The sequence below is a fragment of the Plutella xylostella genome, chromosome 12, assembly GCF_932276165.1.
Source record: "Plutella xylostella chromosome 12, ilPluXylo3.1, whole genome shotgun sequence".
Lineage (NCBI taxonomy): Eukaryota > Metazoa > Arthropoda > Insecta > Lepidoptera > Plutellidae > Plutella > Plutella xylostella.
Window position 1 is genome coordinate 7,767,910 of NC_063992.1, and position 26,443 is coordinate 7,794,352.

At 35.9% G+C, this 26,443-nt stretch overlaps 1 protein-coding gene across 1 annotated transcript; it reads left to right on the forward strand.

Moving 5' to 3' along the window:
• The first annotated feature begins 442 nt into the window (after positions 1–442).
• Positions 443–25,694, forward strand: LOC105384985 (ATP-binding cassette sub-family G member 1). The gene is made up of 11 exons (XM_011555287.3): positions 443–629; positions 7,357–7,560; positions 15,110–15,227; positions 18,950–19,139; positions 20,692–20,837; positions 20,996–21,234; positions 21,875–22,122; positions 22,293–22,461; positions 22,651–22,907; positions 23,165–23,388; positions 23,702–25,694. The coding sequence occupies exons 2-11, from the start codon at positions 7,431–7,433 to the stop codon at positions 23,895–23,897; spliced, it is 1,917 nt and encodes a 638-aa protein (XP_011553589.3). The 5' UTR covers positions 443–629; positions 7,357–7,430; the 3' UTR covers positions 23,898–25,694.
• The last annotated feature ends 749 nt before the right edge of the window (positions 25,695–26,443 follow it).

Sequence of the window (26,443 nt, forward strand, 5' to 3'; positions counted from 1 at the left end):
GCGTGATCCGGACACAAGCTAGTTACTCCGCACCATTTCCAACTAAATAACAGGTTTTTAGAATTTACTGTCAAGGTTGGTCGACGAAAACATTGCAATCGCATTTTTATTTGACCTTAGAACTTTCGTAGAATGTTAGCCCGATTTCAGTTTTTGAGTGTAGGTTATCTGAAGCATAACATAACATTAGAAACAGTCACGACTAACTTGTAGAGCTAACTTAGCTATTGTCTGAGTGCTGTGAAAGTGAGCAATCTCATTTCGATTTTCACTTTCGTCTTTCGTACAAATCATATGGCATTTATTCAGAACTTACTTAATCTGTTTACTGAACTTTGAATGGATACCAGTAACCATAGAAATATATATCTAAGAACTTTACATTGAGAGTGCGTCTGGCTGCGTGAAGGATACCCGATGAAAAGCATTCAGCCGGCTGGCTGGGCGCGAATTTATTAGTGTACTAACAACCCGGCCGCGGAGTCGACGCCGCCGCGCCACCACTCCGCCGCACGATTATAAACAAATAAATACACTCGGGACTCTATAGTGAACACTTTGTGGACTATACGAATGTTAATTTGGGACTATTGTGAGATTTGTGAGACCTTCGCAGTGAACGCTATCAGGTTAAGTATTTAACTATAAGTTCACAGTTCTCTATTTTCGGTCTCTGCTCTAATTTCAGTTTGTTTTGATCCGAGCGTAGTGTTTAGTCGGTTTTGTAATTTTCATAATGAAAGATTTATGCTTAGGTAGGTATTCTAATTTGAAATATAAGTGTTTGTTGGTAGATACATAGATATGAAATTTTAAGGTAGGCTGCTTAATTTATTTAATTTGTTGATGAAAAAAAATGTAAACAACACAGATAACGTAGATATCAAAATATCGAGATAGCAGTCTTGTTAACGTTTCTCCTACAAATTATACATTAGTACCTCTAGTAAGAAGGAAAAACTCCAAAATTTTCCCGCAGTTATGAACACCCTTTTTGTAGAAGAGTTAGCCATGAAAATGAAAATCAATCTAGGAGAGTACGTATAGGTACGTACCATATACCGAGATACTAAAATGAAAATAAATATATACTTAAGTATATAATTTTTAGGTATTTTTTTTAAAGGCCATGGTAGTTGTTATAGTACTTACACATAAAAGTTGTATTTTATATATTACAAAAAAATACCTAGAGAAGCAACAATTATAACAACAGAAGATATGAACAGTAAATTGCATTATAAATAATTTTGCAACGTTCAGCGCCGGCCTGCACCGAAACAAGATCTTTTGATTGCCTTAGACTTGTATTTACCTTGAAATTCAGAGTGAATATATTAATTATCGTAAATAACTCCGAGAACGAATGAAGTGTGCTGGGCTTGAAGTGCGTGTTTTCAATAAAGGTATATATCTATCTATTTAAGAATTTAACACAAATATAATTGACAAAAATAAATTATCAGGGTATACCGAGTGTTTAGTGTTTTAAACGTATGTAGTAGGCTATTCAATACATTCTAATCGACGTGAGTATGTAGAATATTCATGAAAACAATTATATTACTGTAGAAAGTTCATTGTACGACCACGTTTGAGGTCTAAATATAAAAAAACTAAGAAAATAAAAAAGAACCTGAAACATTTTCATTTTTGTTTTTTTTTTAATTATAGAGAATTTATATTTTCTTCTATATATTTCTTATTTGCATCAAATCTGTGATGCACAGTGCAATTTAACCATTCACTGAAATTCAGTTTTGAAGTAGCGTAACCGGAACATAGGTACCTAAATAAAACATTTAGTTTTTCGTTCAATACATACGCGTTCGGGTCAGAATTCAGAATCTGATTCAATTGATTCGCTGACCTCGGCGTGGTATCGTATTATTCACTTTTAACTCAGAAAGCAAACATTTAGACGAAAAAGTATCGATTACTTATGTACTTTGTTACGTTACGCTAATGAGCTGTTATGATGGACATGAGTAGCACAGGGCCGGCGGACGTGGCGTGCAGGACCACCATACATTGTAGTTGGCATAGCTTGTACAGGAAGAGTCCACTATTATTATTTATTTCAACTTATTTGTAGGTTCGATTGAATACTACCTACGGTAACATATTAAGACATAAGGTGAGCTTGTTGAAAGAATTATAAAATTTGATGTAAGTACTATTACAAGAGCATGTTCTGTTTTATTTGATTAAAAATGGCTTTATTTCTTGTTGGGTAAGTATGTAGTGTAGGTGCTATTCCTACTCAGAAAGTTACACAATTTGTTACGATAATATAGAGTTCGCTTAACTTATTCATTCATGTAAAGGTTAGATACGATCGATTCGCTATTGTGGTTGCTGGTAATGTTGATTGAATTGTATTGATTAGGAGTGCAGTAATCAACTAAGTAATAATGCCATGAAACCGGCGCCCGCGCAACAACAGATGTTACATACCTCGGTACTATAAACAATAACTGTAGCATTCTTCCAATCATGATTTATGACTCATTGTATGGCAAATGCTCCATGAAACAACTAAGTAATCAACTTATACCTGTAAGGCTTATAATGTACGTATTATAAACAAAACTTAAACTCGTAAAAATGTAGGTAGAAAAAGAAAATCTTGTTGCAACCAATGTATTCCGCTTTCACGCATTCTCCATTTAATCCAAATACATTTATAAGTTATACAATGGAATATAAACAGAAAACATACGTAATTCTGTAACGGAAATAACTACTTTAGAATAAAAATTGAGTCATCTCAAAAGGGATGAAGAGTCATAATCTTCATCAGACGACAGATGTACCAGGCCAATGATGTCTCAAAAGAAAGACCAAACCTTAGCTAATGAAGGTAGAACAAAATCAGAGGTGCCCATCAGGAGCATGAAAGACTATAGAAGGTAACTAACTATACCTAACCCTGCTGTGGGTGGATCATATCCCTGGTGGATATGAATACACTTTCACTATCCAAACCAGGTTTCGCATAAACACTCCCCTGCCAGTCCCTTACTCCACTGCATTTAAAAAACAAAATCGCTGGTTATACGGGTCTTCATGGACATCAATGGAACACGGCATAAACGCACAATAATTGAAATCCTTGGTGAACTATGTGTGTGCATCATACGTGAATTATAATTATGTAAATTGTGTGGTATCATGGCATCCGGTCAATTCCGGTCGCGTGCGGGGCTGCCCACTCTGGCGGCTGTCCTACATTTGATAAATTAAACATTTATTGCCATTCAGATATCATGCAGTAGCGATATTATCATTGAATAATTATACTAGCTTTTCTCGTAAGCTTCGCTTCGCCTTAAAAGGTTTTACCTGGGAATTGCGGGATAAAACTTGGGTGTCAGTTGACTACATTCCATATTTAATAAAATTTAGTATACTGCTTTTCCCCCCTAAAAGTGTAACAAACATTATTTAATATCTACAAACTTTCATGATTATAATGTCCCTAACATTACATACATACTAGGTTAAAATCGCTTTAATAATGCCTTCATCACTTATGAATTTCTAGATATTTTTTACCTTATACATATATATGTTAGTTAGATTGCTACTGGCGTACTCTATTGTAAGTTGCATCAAATTGGAATGAAAGGGTTCGTTAATCCTTTCATTGCTGATCTAGATTATACCCATACTCGTATAAGTAATTACAGAATATTATGAAGGTAAGTATTAAATGTCTTGTATATTTTTATTTAAACTCGAAGCGAACCTATGTTTATAATAATATCCTAAACTAAACTTAATTCTATTATTAGTCTCTAACTCTGCAACAAATTAAACAATTAATTTTGATAAATAAAACGTTCATTCCATTGCAAATTCAAAAATGGAACAATAAAATTGGCATGAAATTCGCTAACCTCATTCTATTGTGGCCAGTGGCTGCTCGTTTTCACCTAATTGTCAAGACGCATACTGAATGCAGTACGTTGCGAAGTCATTCGCCTTTCAATGAGTTTCTGTGCGCAGGCGCAGGTCAAGGCACTGGGAGGTGCGCGGCGGCTTCAAAATACTGGCTAGCTTCATAGATTAAATAGTATCCATGCACCGTATGCATAGACGGTTCCTAGTTTCGGTTGATTTCTTTTTTAGAACAAAACATCAATAAAAGGTAGAATATACAAATAGTCACACATAATGAATAATATATGTAGATAGAGGTGCATATATGATGCCCTGTACTGTCACATAGAATTTGTCTCAAAATTAAATGATATAATACGGTTTATCTGTCTGCATTACCTACAGGTCTGCCGTTAGATACCTATTTAGGACGGCTACAAATTTTGAGCCCTACCGAAGCCGGCTTTGGTCAAGGTCTCACAATCTAGTCATTGCTTAAAACGACTTGGTATAATATTGTGGTTTAAGTTTTAAGTGGGTACAGTTATTGTGGTAAGTTCAGATACCACTTTAAATATAAAGTTTACAATAGTAAGGAAGATATCTACCTCATGTTATTTAATTTACAGTTTCACGTAGGTTCACCACTAACTTCGTGGATTTTCGATCGATTCTTACGTTTAAGTTTTCATTCCATTCTTTAACATGTAAATAATTATTAATTACCGACCATCCAACTATGTATAGGTACCAAACCAAAATAACTGGGTAAGTAGTTAGAAATAAAAAAACACGAAAAAATAAAATCACTCTAATAGAATATGAAAAATCGGAAAATGAATAAAATGCTCTAAAGCTTACGTCCTATAAAACCAGATATATTAAAAATAAATAAGTAAATAACTTTACTATACAATGTATTTGTGTAGCTACCTGTACCTGTACATTGCATGGGTCTCATACACATGTGATGGTACCCACATTGTGCAAGTGCAACAGTTGCAGTATTGACGGTGCAATAACTTATTTACTGAGGTGTATTCGTTCCAATGGTTGTTTCATCTTATAATTTAAGTAACTTCTGAGAAGCAATTATAATCTAAATTATTAATTTTGAAATAACGATTTCAATTAATAATTAAATAATAGCTGCTTTTTGTGCTTTCAATAGAAAATATAGCAGTTTTTTTCTTCTGATGTATTTTTTAATCAAAAACTAAAATAAAAGCGTGTTGTACGTACGGATATGTTTTGGTAGATACCTACAGTCTACACTAGTACTTATATCTTAGCAATGAAAAAACATCTAATACCTAGGATACAAATTATATACATATTTAGGTACAGTAGGTATTGCAATTTAGCAAGTAATAATTAAGTTAAAACTCATAAAAAAATACTACCAGTTACGTTATAAAGGAAGTTTGCACAATTAATATTATTATAGTAGTAATGCCCATAAAATACCAAAACTAGACGTATAGGTCATTATACTTAATATCTAAAGTACTTACCCCCAAACTCTAACCCATTGGTTTCATCAAGTAATAAATTAACTTACTTACATTATTTCAGTAGAAGAAAACCCTTCCTTCATTAGAAGGAGACCCGTGCCCCTGCAGTGAGGACGCGATGGGTCGGATGATATTTCACATACGTAACTGGGGCCTTATCGCGAAGTCAAAACGAAGTAACATTTACGAAGAAATTAATTAAATAATTTATTAAATAATTATAATTTCAATCCGCAAACCATTTACCAAGCGTTCGATAAATCGTATTGTTTACATTTGGAAAACAATATTTGCATACGTATTACGTACCTATAAGTATTTACTCAAACTTTTCTACTCAAGGATTTTACCGTGACCTAGTCGTAAATTTTCAGCTACTTATAGGAATTATACTTTAACCAAGTTTTGACCCTTGACAATGATGAATTGATGGTGAAAAAAACATTACCCTCCTCCTTCGGGAGTCGGGTAAAAAGGCTTTCGACCCTGTAATTTTACTGCTAATTGCAGTAACTCTATCTACCGTCACACAGATTAGGTATCTGTACAAACAGTTAGTTTATGTACAGTTAAAGATAAAACACCCTTTATTTCACACAAAAAGAATCAGTTTCATAGTTATAAACATAGAGCAGAAAATAAAAATCCCAATCGGCGGCCTTATTACTAAAAAGTAATCACTTCCAGACAACCACATAGATAGGAAAAATAAATTTAAGAAAGTGGGTAACGTGTGAAAACAAATTATATTTATAGGTAGCTGTACTCTTAGAATACTCGTAGAACTTGAGATATCTTAATCCTAAGTTCCACGATACAGGTTCGCCTATATAGTGTGGAATTTGCAGCCACATCACAAATGTACTTGAACAATTTGTTAATAAACGTTTTTTACTTTTATTTTAGTTTACTTTACTCTTTTAGACCTTGTTATATTAACAAACTGTCAATGTTTGAATGAAATAAAAGGTATTTTGACAAGGTACAAAAGTATTAGATAGCCACTGATGAACCTGACTGTACTTAAGAACTTGGATATTTGGCTAATTCATATTATTTTCCCATGGTGTTGAAAGATAAAACAATTGGTTATTGTACATTTTGTTTAACTACCTATAGTTTGTTGATGCCAATGAACCCAATGAAGTTGAGAGGTGAGCAGGAATACTTACAAATAATTGCGGTTTGAAGGCTTTGAAGGAATGCAGATGCAGTAGAACCCAGCGGAAACCTAATCACTAATGCATTTTTTTAAAGAATTTGTATATGGTTAAAATGTAATACTTAATACAATTAGGTAACTGTTATTATAATTAAGTAGGTATATTATTATACTTCCTTGAGTAATACCATTGTGCAGTAGCATGAATGCATTCCCAAAAGTATGTATAATCATATTAATTTTCTTGTAATTCCCCTCTTTTCCTTATAAACAGTTGTTTAGTCTCATTACAAAGAAGCTCAGCTCGACTTAGTCTTGAGTTTCTCGGTAAAGGTTGCGATTGCCAAGAGGAAACGTGAATTGAATGAGGATTGATGCAATATGAGGATATTTTCTATTACCTTACCTGTTACTTTGTAGAGAGGTTGTAGGGTCAACGGATTACTTATTAGTTTTTTACAGCCTGTTTCAGTTAATTCTTGTTTATAATCTATCTACAATCTAGTTAATGTTAGCATATTAATTTTATGATTAGGTAGGTAAGGTATGTGATGTGTCTTCAGAGCGGTGTTGTTTACTGAATAAAGTTGCAATAGAATTATGTATCTGCTAGAGTTATGTTGAAAAAATATTTATTGATACTCCGATGATACTTAGAATCTAGAAAATAATATACTGTATATATTATTTATGCGAGATTTTATCATCATCATCAGTAGCCAACAATCATGAAGTAGGTCTCTTTATACAAAACTTTTCATAACAATCAATAATATTTTTCTGTTCTTATTTCAGGCGCATGGATTAACCCCAGCCGTTCACTATCCGCGTGTGAGTGAGTGAAGTGCCACAGCCCAGTGCTAGTAACCATGGCTTCACAGAGCCTGGGCCCGAACGGCGGGGTGTTCAGCCGGACGCAGGCCCTGTCCCACCTGCCTCAGAGGCCACCTGTCAACATCAGCTTCCAAGACCTTACGTACACAGTGCAGGATGGCAAGAGTGAGTACCAGAGTAGATGCTTTACATAAGTACTGAGGTGCATGAAAGGAGCATCCCCGAGTGTTCAATCAAACTGCTATCGTACCACCACCGACACAATTCATAAGCAGCGTTGCTCGTCTGTGAAACATCTGCCTGATCCATAAGTTATCCTTTCACCACGGTGACTGACTGAATTGACTGAAAGTTTGTCACCGACAGACATAATAACAACAATCGGCTAGACTCTGACTTGGCCAGGTGCGCCGAATAACTTATGAAGGATACGTAACTTGCAGAATCTCCTTTCGTGAACCCCATAAAGTTAAGTTTGGAAGATTAAATATTTTCATTTAGGTACTATGCTTCCATTTGAAATGAATAGAGAAACGATAACTAGCCATACATAACTGTGTCAGCTCCCTTGATAAATGAATGTAATATCATATGCAAATGCTATCATCGCACAAGTTCATTTCATTATCATTATTGTATTTCATGTCAAGATTACGTGTTTAATTAAATTGGCAATACCTAAGACATAACATTCATTCTAATTGCGTATAAATTGATAATTAGGTCACGCTGATTCATAAGTTCTAGGTTTTAGCTCAAGTGTGGGAGCACTAGGTTATCATATTCTCATGTTATTTGGCCTAATTTAGTTATCTGTATTGAGAGATGATATTCTCATGGTCATCTTTGTTGAATTTAGGTAAATGTTAAAAAACACACACGCACTCACGCCTTGTACTAATGTACTCCCTTGCGGGGTAGGCAGAGGTGCATTGCTGCACCCACTTTTCGCCAGAGTGTTATGTTAGTCCCAATGTAATAGGGGGCGGGCCTATTGCCATTTTACGGGCACATCCAAGACCCGAGAACAAATATCTGTGTTTAAACAAATATTTGCCCCAGCCGGGAATCGAACCCGGGACCATCGGCTCAGTAGTCAGGTCACTAACCACTACGCCATTCGGTCGTCAAATGTTACTAATCTACTATTTATCTACTGCTCGTGCTGCATTGCTTTTTTCTGGTCACAGTGTGAATATCTTATCAGACGTGCCAATTTCTCCATTCTCGGTTAGAGCATAACCTGGGAGTAGTGGTTAACTTTTGACACATCTGTCATGAATTTTATATAGAGATGACGTTTAATTTATAATTCCAATCAATTTATAATTCACAATTTATAATATAATTTATAATTTAAATCCCTGTTGATTAGATAACTGACAATGGAGAAATTGGCACTAATCACTGTATGCGGTTAGCATTTAATTTATAAATTTTATTATCCTGATGAGCCAGAGCTGAGCCAAATCTAACTGAAGAACATTTAAATATACTTACTTATATTGAAAAACAAATCGACGATATAACGTTGAGAGTAGGTGTATAATTCTTTACAACTTTCCAATGCAATAAAGCAAAAACAATCTCTCTTCACTGCAATTTAGAAACGCATAAAAAAACTTTATTGCTCTCTGATACTTCCATCAAATTACGTCCGATCTATGTTACTATCGGAAACCTCCGAGTTATACGAAATGTGTAAGTTCAACGGCCGGACCGGTCCATTTGTAAATGTTGAAATTATAGGTTAAGTCCCAACTCGGCACGTGACACAGGGCCGGCTCCTTTCGTCGTTTGCCCAATCTGTTGCAAACTTGCGCAGCCTCGTGGCCTGGACACGTGAGATACCGTGGGATCTCATCTCACTTGATTTGCTATAGCTACTCATTAGCCTAGGATAGTTAGGTGTGGCGTTCGTTGGGACAGGCAGACCAGCGGTGGATCACTGAAGGTGATGTTGATCCACGATGCCAATGTTATATTGTCCGTTACCCAGAGTGGATCGTAGGGATGCTAGAATAAAAAGGGAATTATTCAAACGTATGCATGTAGGTAATTGACTGTGAGCCGTGAGTGTTGCAGAAAAAGTTACCAAGCAGCGTTTTTATGAAAATGAGACTCTAGCTATACGCTTACCTAATGAAGAAGCTAAATATAAATTAATAAGCAATATACCAATGCCGATACTAAGCAACTATTTTTAGAAAGATGTAGGTCACTTCTTTGTTATGAACTTATGAATGGCACTGATTCATACAAAATTTAACCTTTATAACCGCCCGGTGGCAAATAACGCGGAATCGAATGCAGCTCGGGTTTCATTGACTAAAGGTCCTTTCCGAAAAACATTTACAACAGCGGAAATGCAGAGCAAAGTTTACTGGTTTTGGTTTAATCGACATTGAAATGGAGCCGTTTTCGATCAGGAATCGGTATATTATGCCTTACTGTGACTGCGAGGATAGTTCGATTTAGGTCAGCCGTCGGGAGGTCGACAGGTCAGGACTACATTATGTATGCACACGGTTTTTGTCCGTTGTCGTACAACAACGACTCGTACAAGATGGAAACAAAACTTGCGACTGTAATTATAGTGTTATGTTCCGTTGTTTCGAAAGATACATTGTCGATCTTGAACTTGGCCTTGTGCGTTTAATAAGTATTCGACATAAATATTTATATGATTTGCAAGATGATTTCTTAAAAGCTTGTTTTGATAAGTTAGGAAATACTAAATGTGCATTTTTGTTTAGAGTATGGGAGCGGAGGTGTATTTTAAAAAATATCGCACTACCCTGTTTAACATAAGTAGGTAAGTAATTATATTTTATGTTTCTTTTTGTAAGTTTTATGACATTATGCAATCCAAAAAATGCACCGTTACACACGATTACGAATGCAAAACATGTTCGGTTATACATTTTATCCTGCCTTTTGCAAGTCATCAATGTCATCATACTCATTATGCCGAAAAATTAGCACTGTTATATTTTATGACAGGACATTTTGAACTGCCTTTTGCAATTCATCATCCATCATGCGTCCTAAATATTTACATTCCTCCGAAAATGCCCCTGCGCCCAGGTATTTGAAATCTAGACTTTCTTATCAGTTTTTGTATGTGTAATTCTATCTTAAATTCTCATCATCTAAAATTCGTGGAATGTAAACATTTAAGATGCTACATTAGTTTGCGTCAGCAAGGGTAGATCAGTTGGCGTTGGTGCAAATATTTGAGATGGCAACGCAATGATAGTGACAGTAGTAGTGAATGTGAACACGTGAGGCGCATGCCGCAAGCTGCGCCCGCGCCGCACGTGACGTGCGCAGGCGCAGCCGACGGGGAAGCGGGCCGTGCTGGTCGGATGCACTTTTACTAACATAATATTCAATTAAAAAAATATATCTTTAGGGTCTCGGTGTACTACCTATATACATTATTATCTTCCTTTTAAAGCAGAGAGCGTAAAATGAAAACACAGCTTTATTTATTTATAAAGGCACCTCAACATGTTATAATACAGCTGAATGGGATATAATTTTATCATTTCACCATTTTCATCAACGACCGACGCGATTAACAAACTTCCAAATTACTTACCGGCAAAGCTATAAATATTAATACTTATATTATTATAATTATCATATTGCTGTTCACATTCAAAATGGAAGTAGTAACATCTTTATGCGTACATGTTGTTTATTGCAATAAATAAAGTAAAAGTGATCGTAGAGGAGCAGCCCGCGCGGATGTTGCATTGGCCGAGTCCGACCGGCGCCGGCGCAATACCGAGGCGTTGCTAGGCAACCGGCCGTTGCTGGGCAACCGCTGCACTTTCAAGGACCGCTTATACAGATCTACACTGGGCCTAGTGTCCATTTCCCCATTACATGCTTATCTAGGTCTTAGGGCGGGTACTTGGTTGTTGGTTTTATTTAATGAAATTAGAATGGACGCTTACAGAGTTTCTTTTGGGTCGAAAATTAAAAGGCATTTTTTTCTTAATCTGGTCCATAGGCTCGAGGCTAGTGATTAGTCCAGCTTTTATGGATCATCCCCTTGAATTATTCTTCTCCTACATTTTAGAATATTATTTGTTTGTAGGTTTTAATAAATAAAATAGGTTTAAGTTACACAACTATAAAACAAAAAAAAACACGAGCCTTAACTACATTAAAGTGAGTTTATAACGGCTAGAAACATGCATTTTATGGCTGCTAATTTAATAAACAATCTTCTCTGTAACGTAAACTTGATCTTGATAAAATGTGAAACGGTGAAATTGGCCCTTTAAATAACGGACATCTAAATCGTCATTCTAATCAACTTTTGTATTTACTCGTTATTTTCTGGTTTTCCTTACAAAACGTGTTAAGTAGTTGTGTTACTTTTTAGTATCGGAGGCTTAATTTTACAACAAAAGTTACTTGGAATGACGATTTGTATGACCCTGCCGGCATGGCATGACGTTGACTAATTTAATGAGACACATAGGCTCGAGGTGGGTATGAAGAACTAGAGATGGGCCATTCGTTTTATATTCGGTAGGTACTCGGCATATTCGTCATTCTACCGATTATTACCACCTTTAGTGTAATGTTTCGTGCAAGTACATAATCACGTGCACATAATAAAAACTGGTGTGAAGTGTTGCGTGATCACTGGTTATGATTAGCGAGCGGCGATCGCAACGCTTCCCGGTGAACTTGCAGTTATTTTTAACAAAGGAACTCGTTTTATATTTGTTTGGAACTATTTTTAGATTTCAACATTACGTAGGTAATTAATTTAGGGTTCTGTATGATAAGTTTTGATCAGTCAAATAAGTATAATATTTCGTTTTGGCTGTGTAACTAAAGTTCTTAATTGATTTAAATGTGTTAATGTTCATCTACCCCCTGGGAAGTCATCAACAGTCAGAAATCGGAAGTGCCCACGGTTATAAACACTAAAGGCCTATCAAGAATAGCTAAAATATATTTTCGGTGTCTACGTCAAAAGCTAAAGCTTATTTCTTCAAAGTTGTTAACATTGCTTAATATACAACGCTGTTGGCTTCGTAGTCAAGTTATTTTTTTTGTTACAACTAAGTTTATCAACGTCATCCGTAGACATAAAAACTAGGTTAAAAAAATCTGTAAAAAAGGTATGAACTGCGTCATGAACATGATATCATGATACTCACATTTTGCAAGTGTACATTGTACCTATACATCATACCGTTGCCTATTGTAAAATAGTAGTGCAAAAAGTTTATTATTTAATTAATTAAATTGAGCAAGCAATTTCCGCCTATTGGATCCGCTTCACAATTTTACAGGGTCTTTACATACTACTTAATCTGTTTACAAGTAATAAACAGTGGTTAAGCAGGTCCGAAGAGTCCAAACCTACTGGGTAAATTCCATGACATTGAATAAAAAGAACCGGATGAAATTTTGCAATGCCATGTCTTCAGCATAGTAAATCTAGATTAACTTGATGGCAATGTCAAGATTATACAGAGTATGGTATGCATTGTAGGTGATATAATTGCAAAATTGCAATCATATTTTTTCTTTATAATTAATTTCCTTAATGTAAATGCACTACAACAAAATATTTAGAAGGCTGTAAAGTGCAGATTTATAATGCAAATAGCATTTGTTTTACTGTAGCCCATAATGGATAGTTAAGTCTACTAAAATACTTTATGTGAGCCGCTACTCCAAAATTTCTGGATGAAGAAGGCCAAGGACATACCTAGGTAGGCGCTCCCTCAGAAGATATAGGGAACCTTTGTTAGATTTTGGCTGATGATGTCCATCGATGTTAGAGACTGTCTGTCATTTTTGACTAATCTTGACCTATATGGTAGAAGTAGAATAAACTACTAATTGCCTTATAAACTCGGGTGACGAATCAGGAAGAGACTTGAACTTTGCGCCTATTACCTATAAATGCTTCGTCACCATTAGAAGGCGGCAATAAATAAATGACACATTAGTTTAGCTCAATGTAACATAATTGATTACACAAAGTATCTAACCCCCCTTTCCACTTGATAATTTTTAATCGGATATTCCAGTGATTGAGTATTGTATAGGGATGGCGTTATTGACATTTATCGGACACCGCTTTGCGTGAAAAATGCTCATCCAATTAAAAATCTGCTTTCAGGATGGATTAAGGTGTAGAGTTATTTCCATAGCCCACGAAGTTAACAGTAATTTGATGAACATAACATAACGTGGTTAATCACAACTGGATGATGGTAAAGGTGAACGTATATATACCTACATTTGCAATTTGTACGAAGGGCCGAATCTCGTCGCACTCAATCCTTGGCCCCAATACAGCCTTATGATACGACCATGCGATCGCTATATTATAATACCGGTTTCTAAACTTTAGACTAACTGGTATTAAGCTATTCGGTGAAAACAGGACGGCTTTCTGAGGGTCGAGAGAAATGCGAGACCAATACGTAGTAATAGTATGATAGTAAAAAAAGTATATTATGTAGTTTCTAGTTAAGCGAACAGGTGGTTGTTCGTATGATCATTGTTATCATCGTCATCATTAGCCCATAGCACTGTTGACTTCACTGCTGGACGGAGGCCTCTCTCAAAGCACGCCACCAGATGCGATCTCCGCATCTAATCGCCGGACTCCTTTCGCAAGTCATCACCCCATCTAGCCGAAGGGCGTCCTACACTATACCACTATTTTCAGTGTCTTGCCCAATTTGAAAGACACCTAGTAATTTGCCCATCTAGCACAGTATCAATAAATTATACTTAAACATAGTACTAAACTTTTAGCTCCGTATTGCTATAGGTAACAAAATAATAATATATTATGATGAAACTGAATCTGAGGGCCACAATTTAGCTTGCAACACTTAATTTTGAAATAACTACTTCTACAAGGTGTTCATAAAAAGAAAAAAAAAGAAAATCTTTTTAGGAAAGAAACATTTTCAAGGAACAGGTGATATTTCACACGATGAGGCTTTCGTGCACTCTATGCAATGATACATAGAATATGACATAGGTATAATAGTAGATTGTTCTAGAGACAATGATAAAACACATAATAATATTAATAATGGTTGCCCCTAGGTGACGAAAACACCTAGAGCATGAAATTAATGTCAACTATAACTGTAATTACCTGTAACAATTAAGTTAATATGATGTGAGTGAGCAGAATATTTCCTTCCTTATGTACGTTGTTGTTTTAAACAATAATATTGTGTGCTAAGAACGTTACTTTAATAAATTAATTATCTTTACAAAATTTATATTTTATGATGGAAATCTGTAAAGAAAAAATTGAAATTAAATTTTACTGATTTAAACTAATGATAATTGTGTTTCTAAAAGTTCCAAAACACATTTCAGGAATATTAAATTACAGCGATTCAGCAGTTATTTTACCGTGTATTGTAATTGTCAAATCCAACTGACCATCCTGCGACGTTATAAAACTTGCATACTTACCAACGCATTCTGGTCTCGATATTCTTACATTTTTACAAGTTATCGACATGTCTTTAGAGGCAGGGGAGCTAGTACGGGGGCATTTAAGACGTGACAAAAATTCTCCGTTCGCTCGCTCTTGAGGCAGCGCGATGTGAGTGAGCGCAATGCAATACTTTTGTCACTTCGAAAACTTTGAAACTCGAAAAATGTGCCTCATTCTTAACATTTTTTTTCCTTTTTCCAGGTTCAAAGTTGATACTGCGCAACATAAACGGCGAGTTCCGGTCCGGGCAACTGACTGCCATCCTCGGGCCCTCCGGCGCCGGCAAGAGCACCCTGCTCAACATACTGGCTGGATATAGGTAAGAAAGAAAGAAAGAAACCATCTTTAAAACATACAAATATATGTATTAGATTTAGACCTACACATCGATCTTAGCTTTGCATCACCCAGGGTTATTGCTCTAATTTACACGGGAACTTTGCTGACTGAGCTGAAATTAGGTGTATGTACAAAGGTTCCAATCGAGAGAGGTATGTACAGGAACTTCACTCCCTCAGAATAGAATCATATAAATAATGTAGGTATTAGATTATATGGGAGGATGGCATATGCAAGTCTAAATAAATAGAGCAATAGACGACATTGGTGCTAACAATTATTTTCGTAATGCATTTGTTTTTAAGATAAATTGGACCCTTATTCCGATCTTGTAAGAGTTAGCCAGTTTCATAAGGATTACGATTCTAGGGGGTAGTCCAATTTTATTTGTACTGTTTCTATTTTTGAGTGAAAAACATAATAGTTATTATGGTGTCGGAAAATCTCATTAGATCGCATTGAGTCGCCCATCTTTTCCCTTTGAAGCATGGACCTTTAAGCTAATGTAGTGTGATAATAAGATAATACAAGTGCCAACATTATGTATATAAAACTATAGAATAGTAACATCACAATGTATAATTATGTAACGAGCAAAAAACCACTGCACGTGGCTTATACTAATTATGCCAATTAATTGAGTCTATTTTTACTTGTGTTTATAATCGCCATAAGTGATTGGTGTTAGGTATAATTTTTACACGGTTAAGATAATTCCTACATTATCTCTATTTAATAAGTTTTTTTCATGAGCTTGGCTTTTTATGCTCTTTGAGTATTGTTACCTATGAGAGAGTGTAGAATAACCTCCATCCCTTTGGCTAACAATCTCAATTTCGCTACATCCTGTATACTTACCTACACCGTAATAGTAAAAAATGCCATTGTCTTGATCATGCCCGGCCGCGCTCCCTTGTTATACTATCTGTTACCACAGTAACTATGTATGTTGCAAGTAAATGCAGAATTACTTATTATGTTTTTATAGGTAGAGAAAGGAATGCCATTCTTATTTATAATTGTAAAATCCACTTCATGGCCTCTAGTTATTTTTTATAAGGATGTAGGTACCTAGGTACATACGTTTCAGTTAATCTTATAGACGTATTTTATAATACAGTGTTCAATTTCAATTCACTATTGATGATTTGAGTTGTTAAACGACCCAGAGCAATATTTTATTTTATTTAATAATATGCTTTCCCACTGATGGACAACCCCTCCTTTGATTCTGCGCAACTTTCGAGGTCGTCCCGCCATCTCCGTCTCGGCCTGCCTCCCCTAGATTTTTTAAGGAGAATCAATTAGAAAATTTTAAAATAGATAATTTCAGTAGTTTGGGTAAGTACATTAGCCTGTTTGTGGCTAGATCACAGATAAAATTCCACTTGCTGTTTTTTCCGTTGCTAGGTGCTATTCATAACAATGACAATGTAACAGAGAACTCGTACTTATGTATAATTAATTTCCATGAAAATAACAGGTAATAAGTGAAGTTGACTGGTTGCCGAGCGTATTATCTAATTGAAATATCAATCACTATCCCTTTCAGTTAAGTCCTTAATCATTATTATGTGAACCTCTAATTTGAAAAGCAATTTCACAATGCACTCTTGAAAAGGAATAATTAATGATCTTTAGATATCGATAGGTATTGTGGGGTGTATTGTATCGATATACCTACAATACACCCAACTTCCACTCTAACTCGAAAGAAATAATAATAATAATAATAAATTCATTTATTTCAGGTAATTTTTCATAATTACAAAAATAACCCATAGTTGTTGTTAGTAACAATAGCCCTTATTTCTATGTTGAAATACATACTTTACTTTACTTTTTGTAAGTTTATTAGAAGACCTTTTGTTATGCTAGTGATACTGGCTAGGATGAGTACTAAGCAATAATTACAGTTTTAAATTACAGTCTGTAATGAACTCGTCTTGAATTTAATCGATTCTACTCAATAGCTTGACGGACAAGTTTTTTCTAATATTATTATCAGATAATCTGCAATTACGTACAGTAGTAGGTTGAACCTACTCTCTTTTTTAACGACTTTAGAATACTTTTTGAAACAGTGGTCTTCCATGGAAAAAATATACGAGCGTTGCGAAAATTATGTATTTATGTAATTATAATATTTTCAGGATGATAAATACAATGATTTGAAAGTTAAATTTATAAGAAAATTCCAATCTGCATTACTACGAGTATTAAAAACATGTAAGTACCTACTGGGTTTTCTACACCCACAGTTGGTAAAGCACTTGTAAAGCATTAAAAAAAATATTTATAAGTTATTTGATAGCGTTTAGTATGTGTCTAAGTTTTGGTGGTAAAACCGATTTTTACGGTATTTTGCATTATGTATCTCTACTACTATTGTGAAAGTGCCTAATTGGTTTAAGAAATAACATTCTTGAGGTTACTAATATGATACCGTGTACTTATTCAGATGGCTATGATGAGAGCCAGAAACCGCAAGATACGTTAGAAAGTTTCAACTTAATTAAAATCAAGCAATGCTTAAATAAGGTTAATTATTCCTTTAGTTTGTTTTTCTTCCACATATTTTCTGAAAGTCTCAGAGACTAGCACTGGTTTAAGACGTTTTTCTACTGAATTATTAGTAAGTAACCTAGTTATACATGACCTAAATCACAAAAGCAGCCTACTGTAGGTACTCATTAAGATCATACATAGTCCTTATAATACTTATATGAGTATTATGGGTTTGAAGGTAAATTACAAATAACGAGTCACATAATAAACAAACATCAAAGATCATATTTAATAATAGTGCATTGGAGTGGACCTATGAGTTGACCTCTGGAACAGATTATTCTAGACACTTAGACAATTTTAAAACGATCTTAATTAAGCATGCATGCACAGGTACTCATGGGGAATTCATGCATAACCACGCTTATGACTTATTTACCTAATCAGTTTGAAATGATAGCTGTGTATTACAAGCTAAATAGGGTTTAGCCACTCACAGCGTTGTTAGTATGTATTCCTCATGTTACCACATTGAGGCAGGCCTATATTGTCATCTTTACGGGTATGTCGGAATTCGAACCCTAAACCACTCGAGTCTCTCCCTCACCAGCACAACTGTTCCTAACCAGCCATCTGGTGGTCGGATCAGAATCAGACCAGCTCTAACTGTGGTCTAAAATATCATAGACTTCGCACAAGTATCGAAGGATTCAATCATGTTGATGATTAATTCTAAAGGTCGAAGTTGATACCGACGATGGGATGACTATACAGCCGTATCTTTAGATTCTAATTCAAACGAATTCGCCGATGCGATGTTAGAATTTAGATAATGTTGTATCATTAATATTTATCTATCTATCTAATATCTAATATCTAATATCTAATATCTCTTAGGTAAGTATGTGAAACGAGATCGGTATTTTTTTTTTAAAGTAGGTTGTTTCATTAATTAAACTCCTGCAGGTTGTATTTTAGAAAATGCTTTTAGAATATACCTAAATAAATACACTCCCTAGCAATGAAAAAGTGTCAATGGCAGGTGGAACTTTATCATTGCTCACGAGTGTTTTTTTATAGATATCTTATTGTACTGTAACTATCCAACAACAACAACTACATAAGTAATTTATAAACACTATCCCAAAAGCTTTTACAAACCCCACAAGTTCTCACAACCCTTCCCACCCCCAGGGTAGTGGGCGCGGCCGGGTCAATCTGCACGAACGGGTCCCCGCGCGACCTGAGACAGTTCCGCAAGCTGTCGCGCTACATCATGCAAGAGGACCTGCTGCAGCCGCTGATCACCGTGCAGGAGGCCATGGCCATCGCCGCCGACCTCAAGCTGGGCTCCGAGATGACCCGGACCAAGAAGAGAGTCGTTGTGAGTATGCTTTTATGAAGAAGTTCAATTGGATTGCAGGTTAGCATCTGGTTACTTATAAATGCAAAATGCTGTGCTAGCACAGAGATCTAGATCGTTTCTGATCTTACACAGGAACCATGACATTTTAATAAAAAAATAATCAGATAAGCATCTTTTAAGTCACAGGTTTCGGTGGAATTCTTGCAATTAGGTACTACATGAAGTAACTTTACCATTTTACAATCTTCCGCAATTTATCCAAAGTGTAAAATTAAGTAGGTATAACACGTGCGTATGCATTTTTTCTAAGGATTCAACTCTTGGTGTTCAACAGGTATTTCTTGTTACTAATCTAGATTTAAAACAAGTTGTTAATCTGTTCACTGAATATCATGCAAGTACCTAGGTACCTATTGTCTGCAGACCATATTAGTCTATGCTGCAGACAAAGAACACGTTTAAAAATGGTCTGCATTACTGTACAGTCAGCTGCAAAAGTCGTAAAACTTTAACTTCTGGACTGTTAAGTTCGAGATGTGACTGGTTTCTACAGTCACAAAAGTTTAGCACCGTTTTATGACGGGAATTTATAGCGCATCGACAATTTGGAATTTCACATAAGCAATAGCTTTTGCAGCTGACTGTAGGTGGTGTAGGTACCCTATTGTTTTTGATTGTGCAAAATGTCCGTTCCCTCCGAACCGGAACTAAACGTCCATTCACTTGTTATTTGCAAACTAAGTTTTTGTTTTAACTTTTATGACAAAGGTCATTGATGTCTCGTGCTAATTAAGGAAATGTACAATTCTCTGTACTGGGGTACCTACGTACGTACCAGGTACATTAAACAAGCACTTAGCAAGATCTTAGATGCAGATTCAAGTAGCAATAATGTTGACAATACAGACTGGTTCACCTTCTTGCATTCATCCTTAATGCAGTTTTGATGCTATTGTTTTGAAGTCAGGGCTGCCGCTTCGAGAACAAAAATATTGTGTCTTGGTTTAATGTAAACAATTGACAGTTTCTAAGCTTTTAAATATTATATTTTTTAAGTTAAACTTAGGGTCATCGACATTTTTACATGCATTGCCAGTTCTTGTTGTTCTTCACAGTGGACAAAAAACTTGAGTGTACCTACTTACATGACAAAATTTTAACATATATACCTAAGTGGCCATAATGACTCAACAGAAAAACGCCAAAGCACTTTGAGGTGACAAAGTCAAGACGGTCATTTTGGCGGTGCATGTTATAAAAAAAATATGCATTGACGATACAAGTGACGAGATAAAGTCAACAAAGTTACTTACAGGAGTTTTTCTGGTCAGACAACCCACAAACATATGCAAATACGACTGCATAAAAAACCAAATGGGATTACTCCGACAAGGAAGACAGATTTATAAAGCAACTAAGACCAATATAATGAGCCCTGAGCTGAAAATGTTCAACCAGAAAATTCGATAACCGATCAAGGCCCTCATTCAACCAAAACCCAATGACGAAATACACAAAAACTTATATCATCATCATTGTAAATCATTCAAAAATTTCATTATTTCTGCAGGTAGACGAGATAATCCAAATGTTGCGGCTCCACAAGGCGCGGGAGACGGTCACGGAGCGGCTGTCGGGAGGCGAGAGGAAGCGAGTGTCCATCGCACTGGAGCTGCTGAACAACCCCCCTGTCATATTCCTGGATGAGCCCACCACGTTAGTACTTGTCACCATTAGTCTTAGAAAAAACCCCACTGCTGAATATAGGTGTCCCCTCAGCACTCTGCCATTGCCTTTTCTCATTTTAGATTTAGCTTCATACATCACTATAGTTACTACCCAAACCAAACTCATTGCTACAATCTCTACCACAGGGGCCTCGACGACGTGGCTTCATCCACCTGTGTCTCTCTGCTCAAGCGCGTGGCGCGAGGGGGACGCACAGTCATCTGTTCCCTTCACACGCCATCAGCGAGACTCTTCGCGGAGTTTGACCATGTCTATGTGGTGGCCGCCGGGAGATGCGCCTACCAGGGCTCTGCTGCCGGCGTGGTCCCCTTCCTGAGAGAGCTCAACTTGCCATGCCCGAAGACGTATAATCCTGCCGATTTTGGTAAGTAGTTTTGGGGTGTTCTTTCTGGGTTAACTGAGATTGCTATTTGTTGGCAGTGATTGAGCTGATGGCAGGTTAATGTTGTTGACATAATTATTATCAACATCATTTGCTTCGATAAGGTTGTCTTGAAAAAATCGCTTTAAGCGATAAGACCGCCATTTTTGTACATATTTGTTAGTATTTAAGTTTTGTAAGTTTATTTTATGTGTGTGTGTATAAATAAAGAATATTCTATCTATCTATCTATCTAAATTGAAATTTGAAAATATCAGTAATTGGTGTCATACATTTCTATTAAACTATACTTTTTTATTTATTTATTTAAGTGTTACAATAAAGTGTAAAACTTTATTGTACACAAAAATCAATTTTTACATGGAAACATTTAAAAACATAGCTAATAATTTGCGCACAAAGGCGGACTTATTGCTAAAAAGCAATTTCTACCAGCCAACCTTTGATTGGTGGTTATCGGTTGTATGTAATGTAAGCTCTTAAAATGTACAATAATACATTTAGGTATACCTATAAACAATCACAAAAATAACAACTTTAATTTAAACTAATAAATGGGATATCTACCTATAATTTTAATAATGCCTAAACCTTAAACCTTATACCTACATTTATATTACAGTGATAGAAGTATCAAGCGGAGAGTACGGTCAACACGTGGAGCGAATGGTGTCAGCAGTAGACAACGGACGCAACCACAGATGGAGAACCTTCGCCATAGAGTGTGCTGAAGACGTCATAGAGGACCAGGACATAGAGCAGTTAAACACCGGCAATGCTGAGGAGCAGGACAAGATATACTGCAGTACAGCGGCCCAACAGTTCCTGATACTACTGCGGCGAATGCTTCTGCAAACTGTTAGAAATCGGGTGAGTTTGAATAACTAAAGTTTTGTGTAAAAAAAATGAACTAATGTGAAATATGATACCTACTTGCCAAAATTTGTTGAAGTTTACATACACTAAGATGAATATTAAACTCACCTAACTACAAACTCACCTAAATAGAGCGAGAGTTTCAAACAGTTATTTTCCCTTAGGGCTACCTCTGGCTGCGAGTGGGCCTCCACCTGTTCCTGGGCTTCATCATCGGCACGCTGTTCGACAAGATGGGCTACGACGCCTCCAAGACCATCTTCAACTTCGGCTTCTGCTACGCCTGCATCATTGTCATGTTCTATATTCCTATGATGCCGGTACTATTGGCTTGTGAGTAGATGTTTATTTTATTTAGATTACGAAAATGCATTTTGCTGCTCCTGATACTGGTAGATTTTGATAAATTATAAACAGTAGGGGTTCATGGACTCAATCGAATTTAATGATTACACATGTTGATGAGAGAGAGCCAAAACTTTGAAGTGGAAAACTGAAAGTTGAAACCTTGTCCTATTTCAGTTCCAACAGAAGTGCAGCTAGTGAAGCGGGAGTACTTCAACAGATGGTACGGTCTGAAGCCGTACTATGCCGCTCTAGTAGTCTCTAGAACTCCGGCGACCATATTCTTCAGTCTCATGTACCTCTGCATCACTTACCCCATGACGTCACAACCGCTGGAAACTTCTAGAATACTGATGTTCGCGACTATCTGCATCCTGACGGCTCTTATATCGGAATCTATGGGAACAGTGATATCGTCATCATTGAGTGTTGTGGTAAGTTTGTAACAATACTTACTTACCCACTTTTTTGCGAATAAAATTAAAAATACGTTTATGATTTATTGCTTTGATCATCTATCTGAGTTTACGTCCGCATATACTGATCTAATTATTGTGGAAACTTAGACCATGGTAGACATGTTCAGATTTATACATAAGTTACATAACAGTCCGGACCTTCTCCAGTTACCATAAGCAGCTTTCCCACAAATACCTACACTATAAATAAGCGATCCCCATTTCCCCACCAGAACTCAGTCTTCATGGGTCCAGCATTAAGCGTTCCTCTGATGCTGCTAGCAGTATACGGCATAGGGGACGGGGACAACCCCTCCCCGTTGTTCTGGCGGCTGGCTCGCGCGTGCTCCTTCCTGCGGTACGGACTGGAGGGACTCGTGTCTGCTATCTACGGCCCTCCGAGGAACGACCTGGTCTGCCCTGATGACGTGGATTACTGCGAGTACAAGAATGTTGCGTGAGTATAATGTTATGCTTTTTTGTTTTGAATTTTACGGGTTCTACATAGTCTTACGTTTGACTTTAGCTATTTGGTATCTAAACTGTATTTTCCTTCGAAAAACTTTCTTCAAAAGCATTGTTTCAAATTTGTTTCTGCTGTTCAAAAGTTGTAAAGCAGGGTTTCCCGAAAAACGGGTTTTCCGGGTTCTTAGCGACCGTGCTTTAGCTATCAGCATTTACCCTTGTCATTTTCTTTATTATTGGCCTTGTAACTTCTTCGTCAACTACAACCAATGCTCCTCAATAACCCTTTCGCACACCTTCCACAGTTACTTCGTGAAGATGATGGGCATGTCCGGGGTGTCGTTCTGGCTGGACGTGGGAGTCCTGGCCCTCATGCTGCTCGCCATGAACCTGGCAGGATACTACCTGCTGCGGCAGCGCCTGTCGCCCAACTTCGCCTTCCGAGCCATCAAGGTCATCGGCCGCTTCATCAAGACTAAGATCAGTGTTTCGCCGCATTGAAAATGGGGTGTTATTGATGAAGATTCCGAAGACAAAAGTTCTAATTTTAGAGCTCTACGAGTCTTTCCGTAAATCAAATTTTTCGTAAGCAAAGTGTTTGACAGCTCTAAAATTACAATTTGGACCTTCTGAATCGACATCCATTATTTATAGTTGCTTGCTACGATATGATCGTAGGTCGCTTAAATTAGGTAGTGTCAAAAGTGAATTCTGGGTTTTAAAATGATGTATCTTTAAATTGAGATAGATGGATTTGATTGTTTGCTATTGTATTTAGATCGGCTGTGAGGTGTTACAGCAACTTAAGAAGAAGCAAAGTTGTGTAGGTAACTATACCTACAATGCAAAGTATTTAAAACATAAAGATATGGGCAAATTATCATGGGCATGACCAGAATTCATAATACCACTATAATTATGTGTAAGGCTCTAATTTATAGATTTCTAAAATTTATTAAAATAATATTTGACTGAATACCGTAGGCAGTTTGTACTGACGTGCCATAGTGAAAAGCACGATGTAAGTATATATTGGAATGGAGTGACCATTCCTGCATTGGCGTAAGAATAATAAGTACCTACAGTCAATATCAAAAGTGAAATCTGTACATAAATACAAAATTTACTTTTGGCGTTTACTGTTCTTACTGTATTTATGGAAACTTTTTTATGATTGACTTATTTCGAGTGTAGTACCTAGGTAATTATAATTAAAGCAAATAGCAATAGTTTATTTTTATATTAAAATAAGATCTGGTGGTCGCTATACATTTAATATCTACCCAATGATTAGAGAGTCTTTCATAATATTTAAAACTTAGTTTAATTAGATTAGTAGTGTTGGTAGTAGGTGTAAGTATTATTGACTTCAAAACTCATTTTCATAGGTTTTGGTTTTATATTTTCATTGTGATATGTATGAAGATTGTTTGAGGAGAGTTCATAAAATAAAAATATTTTTTAAACTTTTTGTAAAACTTTATTCTTTTACTTCCCATTCTCGAATATTATCACTTGATAAAAATAAACACATTTTTCTTATTGACTAGCGCTAGGCATTGAATCCAACACAACTATAAAAAAAAACTATTAATTTCAAAATATCATGGTCTGCACAGTAAAATATAAAAATGTCGTTTGAATATTACGTACCTATTAAAAGTAGCCGATTTTCGTACAATTAAACGATAAAAGCGATTATATTATATTCGAACCCTATGTCCCTGATGAGGGATAACAGGATTTCATCATCACTATCATCAAACGATAAAAAGCTGATTAAATGTTTACGGTCATATTCCAGGGAATGTCAGTTTCCTTTGGGCCTCGGGGTCCTACTAGCAGTCTCGTGATAGGACCACTGGTGCCAAAAGTCTAATTAAAAATGCTTAGGTTTCTGTATATTTACTACATGACAAGACTATATACAAATCTCTATACTTATCTAGGGTATAATATCTTATTATGTAAAACAACAAAGTATTGATTGCTACATGAGATTCAATATAGTACATAAATATAAATGTCAAGAAAGATACCAGGTAAGTATAGGTACTGCAAGATTACATACGTACCAAAAATCTTAACAAAATTAAATGTAAAGTACATTACAACAAAGGAAACCATTAACTAAGATTAAAAGTGCAGTTCTTCACACTTTTTTAAATATTTCCAGTGCCTGGTTCAGAGTGTTCAGACTTGCGTACAGTAACGTAGAGCTACCTATAAGTTACTAGCTTTGTGTCAGTTCCAGTTACTCAATCTATCTATGAGAGACAGTTACTTTCATTTTAACAAGTTGTAACTATTAAATTTATAAGTATGTAAAAATCGTATGAACGTAGTTAACAAACTGTTTATAGAAGGCAGAGTTATGGAAACTGGCTGTAAGCTAGCAACTTTTTGATGAGCGCCTGATGATATTGAGACAGTAATATCTAATATATCTATCATTACAGTGTTTGACTACAAACATTGTGAATAATATTATAAAATGACGGATTTTCCTAATTATTTGTACGAGCCATAATACTATCACTATCATTATTTACCTAATAGGTAGGTATATTAATCTACGACTTAATATTTATCGTTTAGGTAAAGGTTTTGTTACATTATTATGTACTAGCTGTTCCCGCGCGCTTCGCTTCGCCTTAAAAAGTTTTCCCGTGGGAATTCCGGGATAAAAAGTAGCCTATGTTCTTTCCCAGGGTCTAGGCCGTATGTATACCAAATTTCATTCAAATCCGTTCAGTAGTTTTGGCGTGAAAGAGTAACAGACAGACAGACAGACAGACAGACAGACAGACAGACAGACACAGTTACTTTCGCATTTATAATATTAGTTAGGATAAGAGTAAGAAGCATGCTATTGTCAGATGACTTGTGATTTAGCTAAGTAGGTAGGTGTAAAGATACTTACTTTAGAAGATCTATACCTACATATAAGTCAAGTTTTACATTCTATTTGAAATAAAAACATAGATTTACATTAGAGTTTCTTCGCAAACTTAAACTATCATTATATTATTTCATACATAATATCA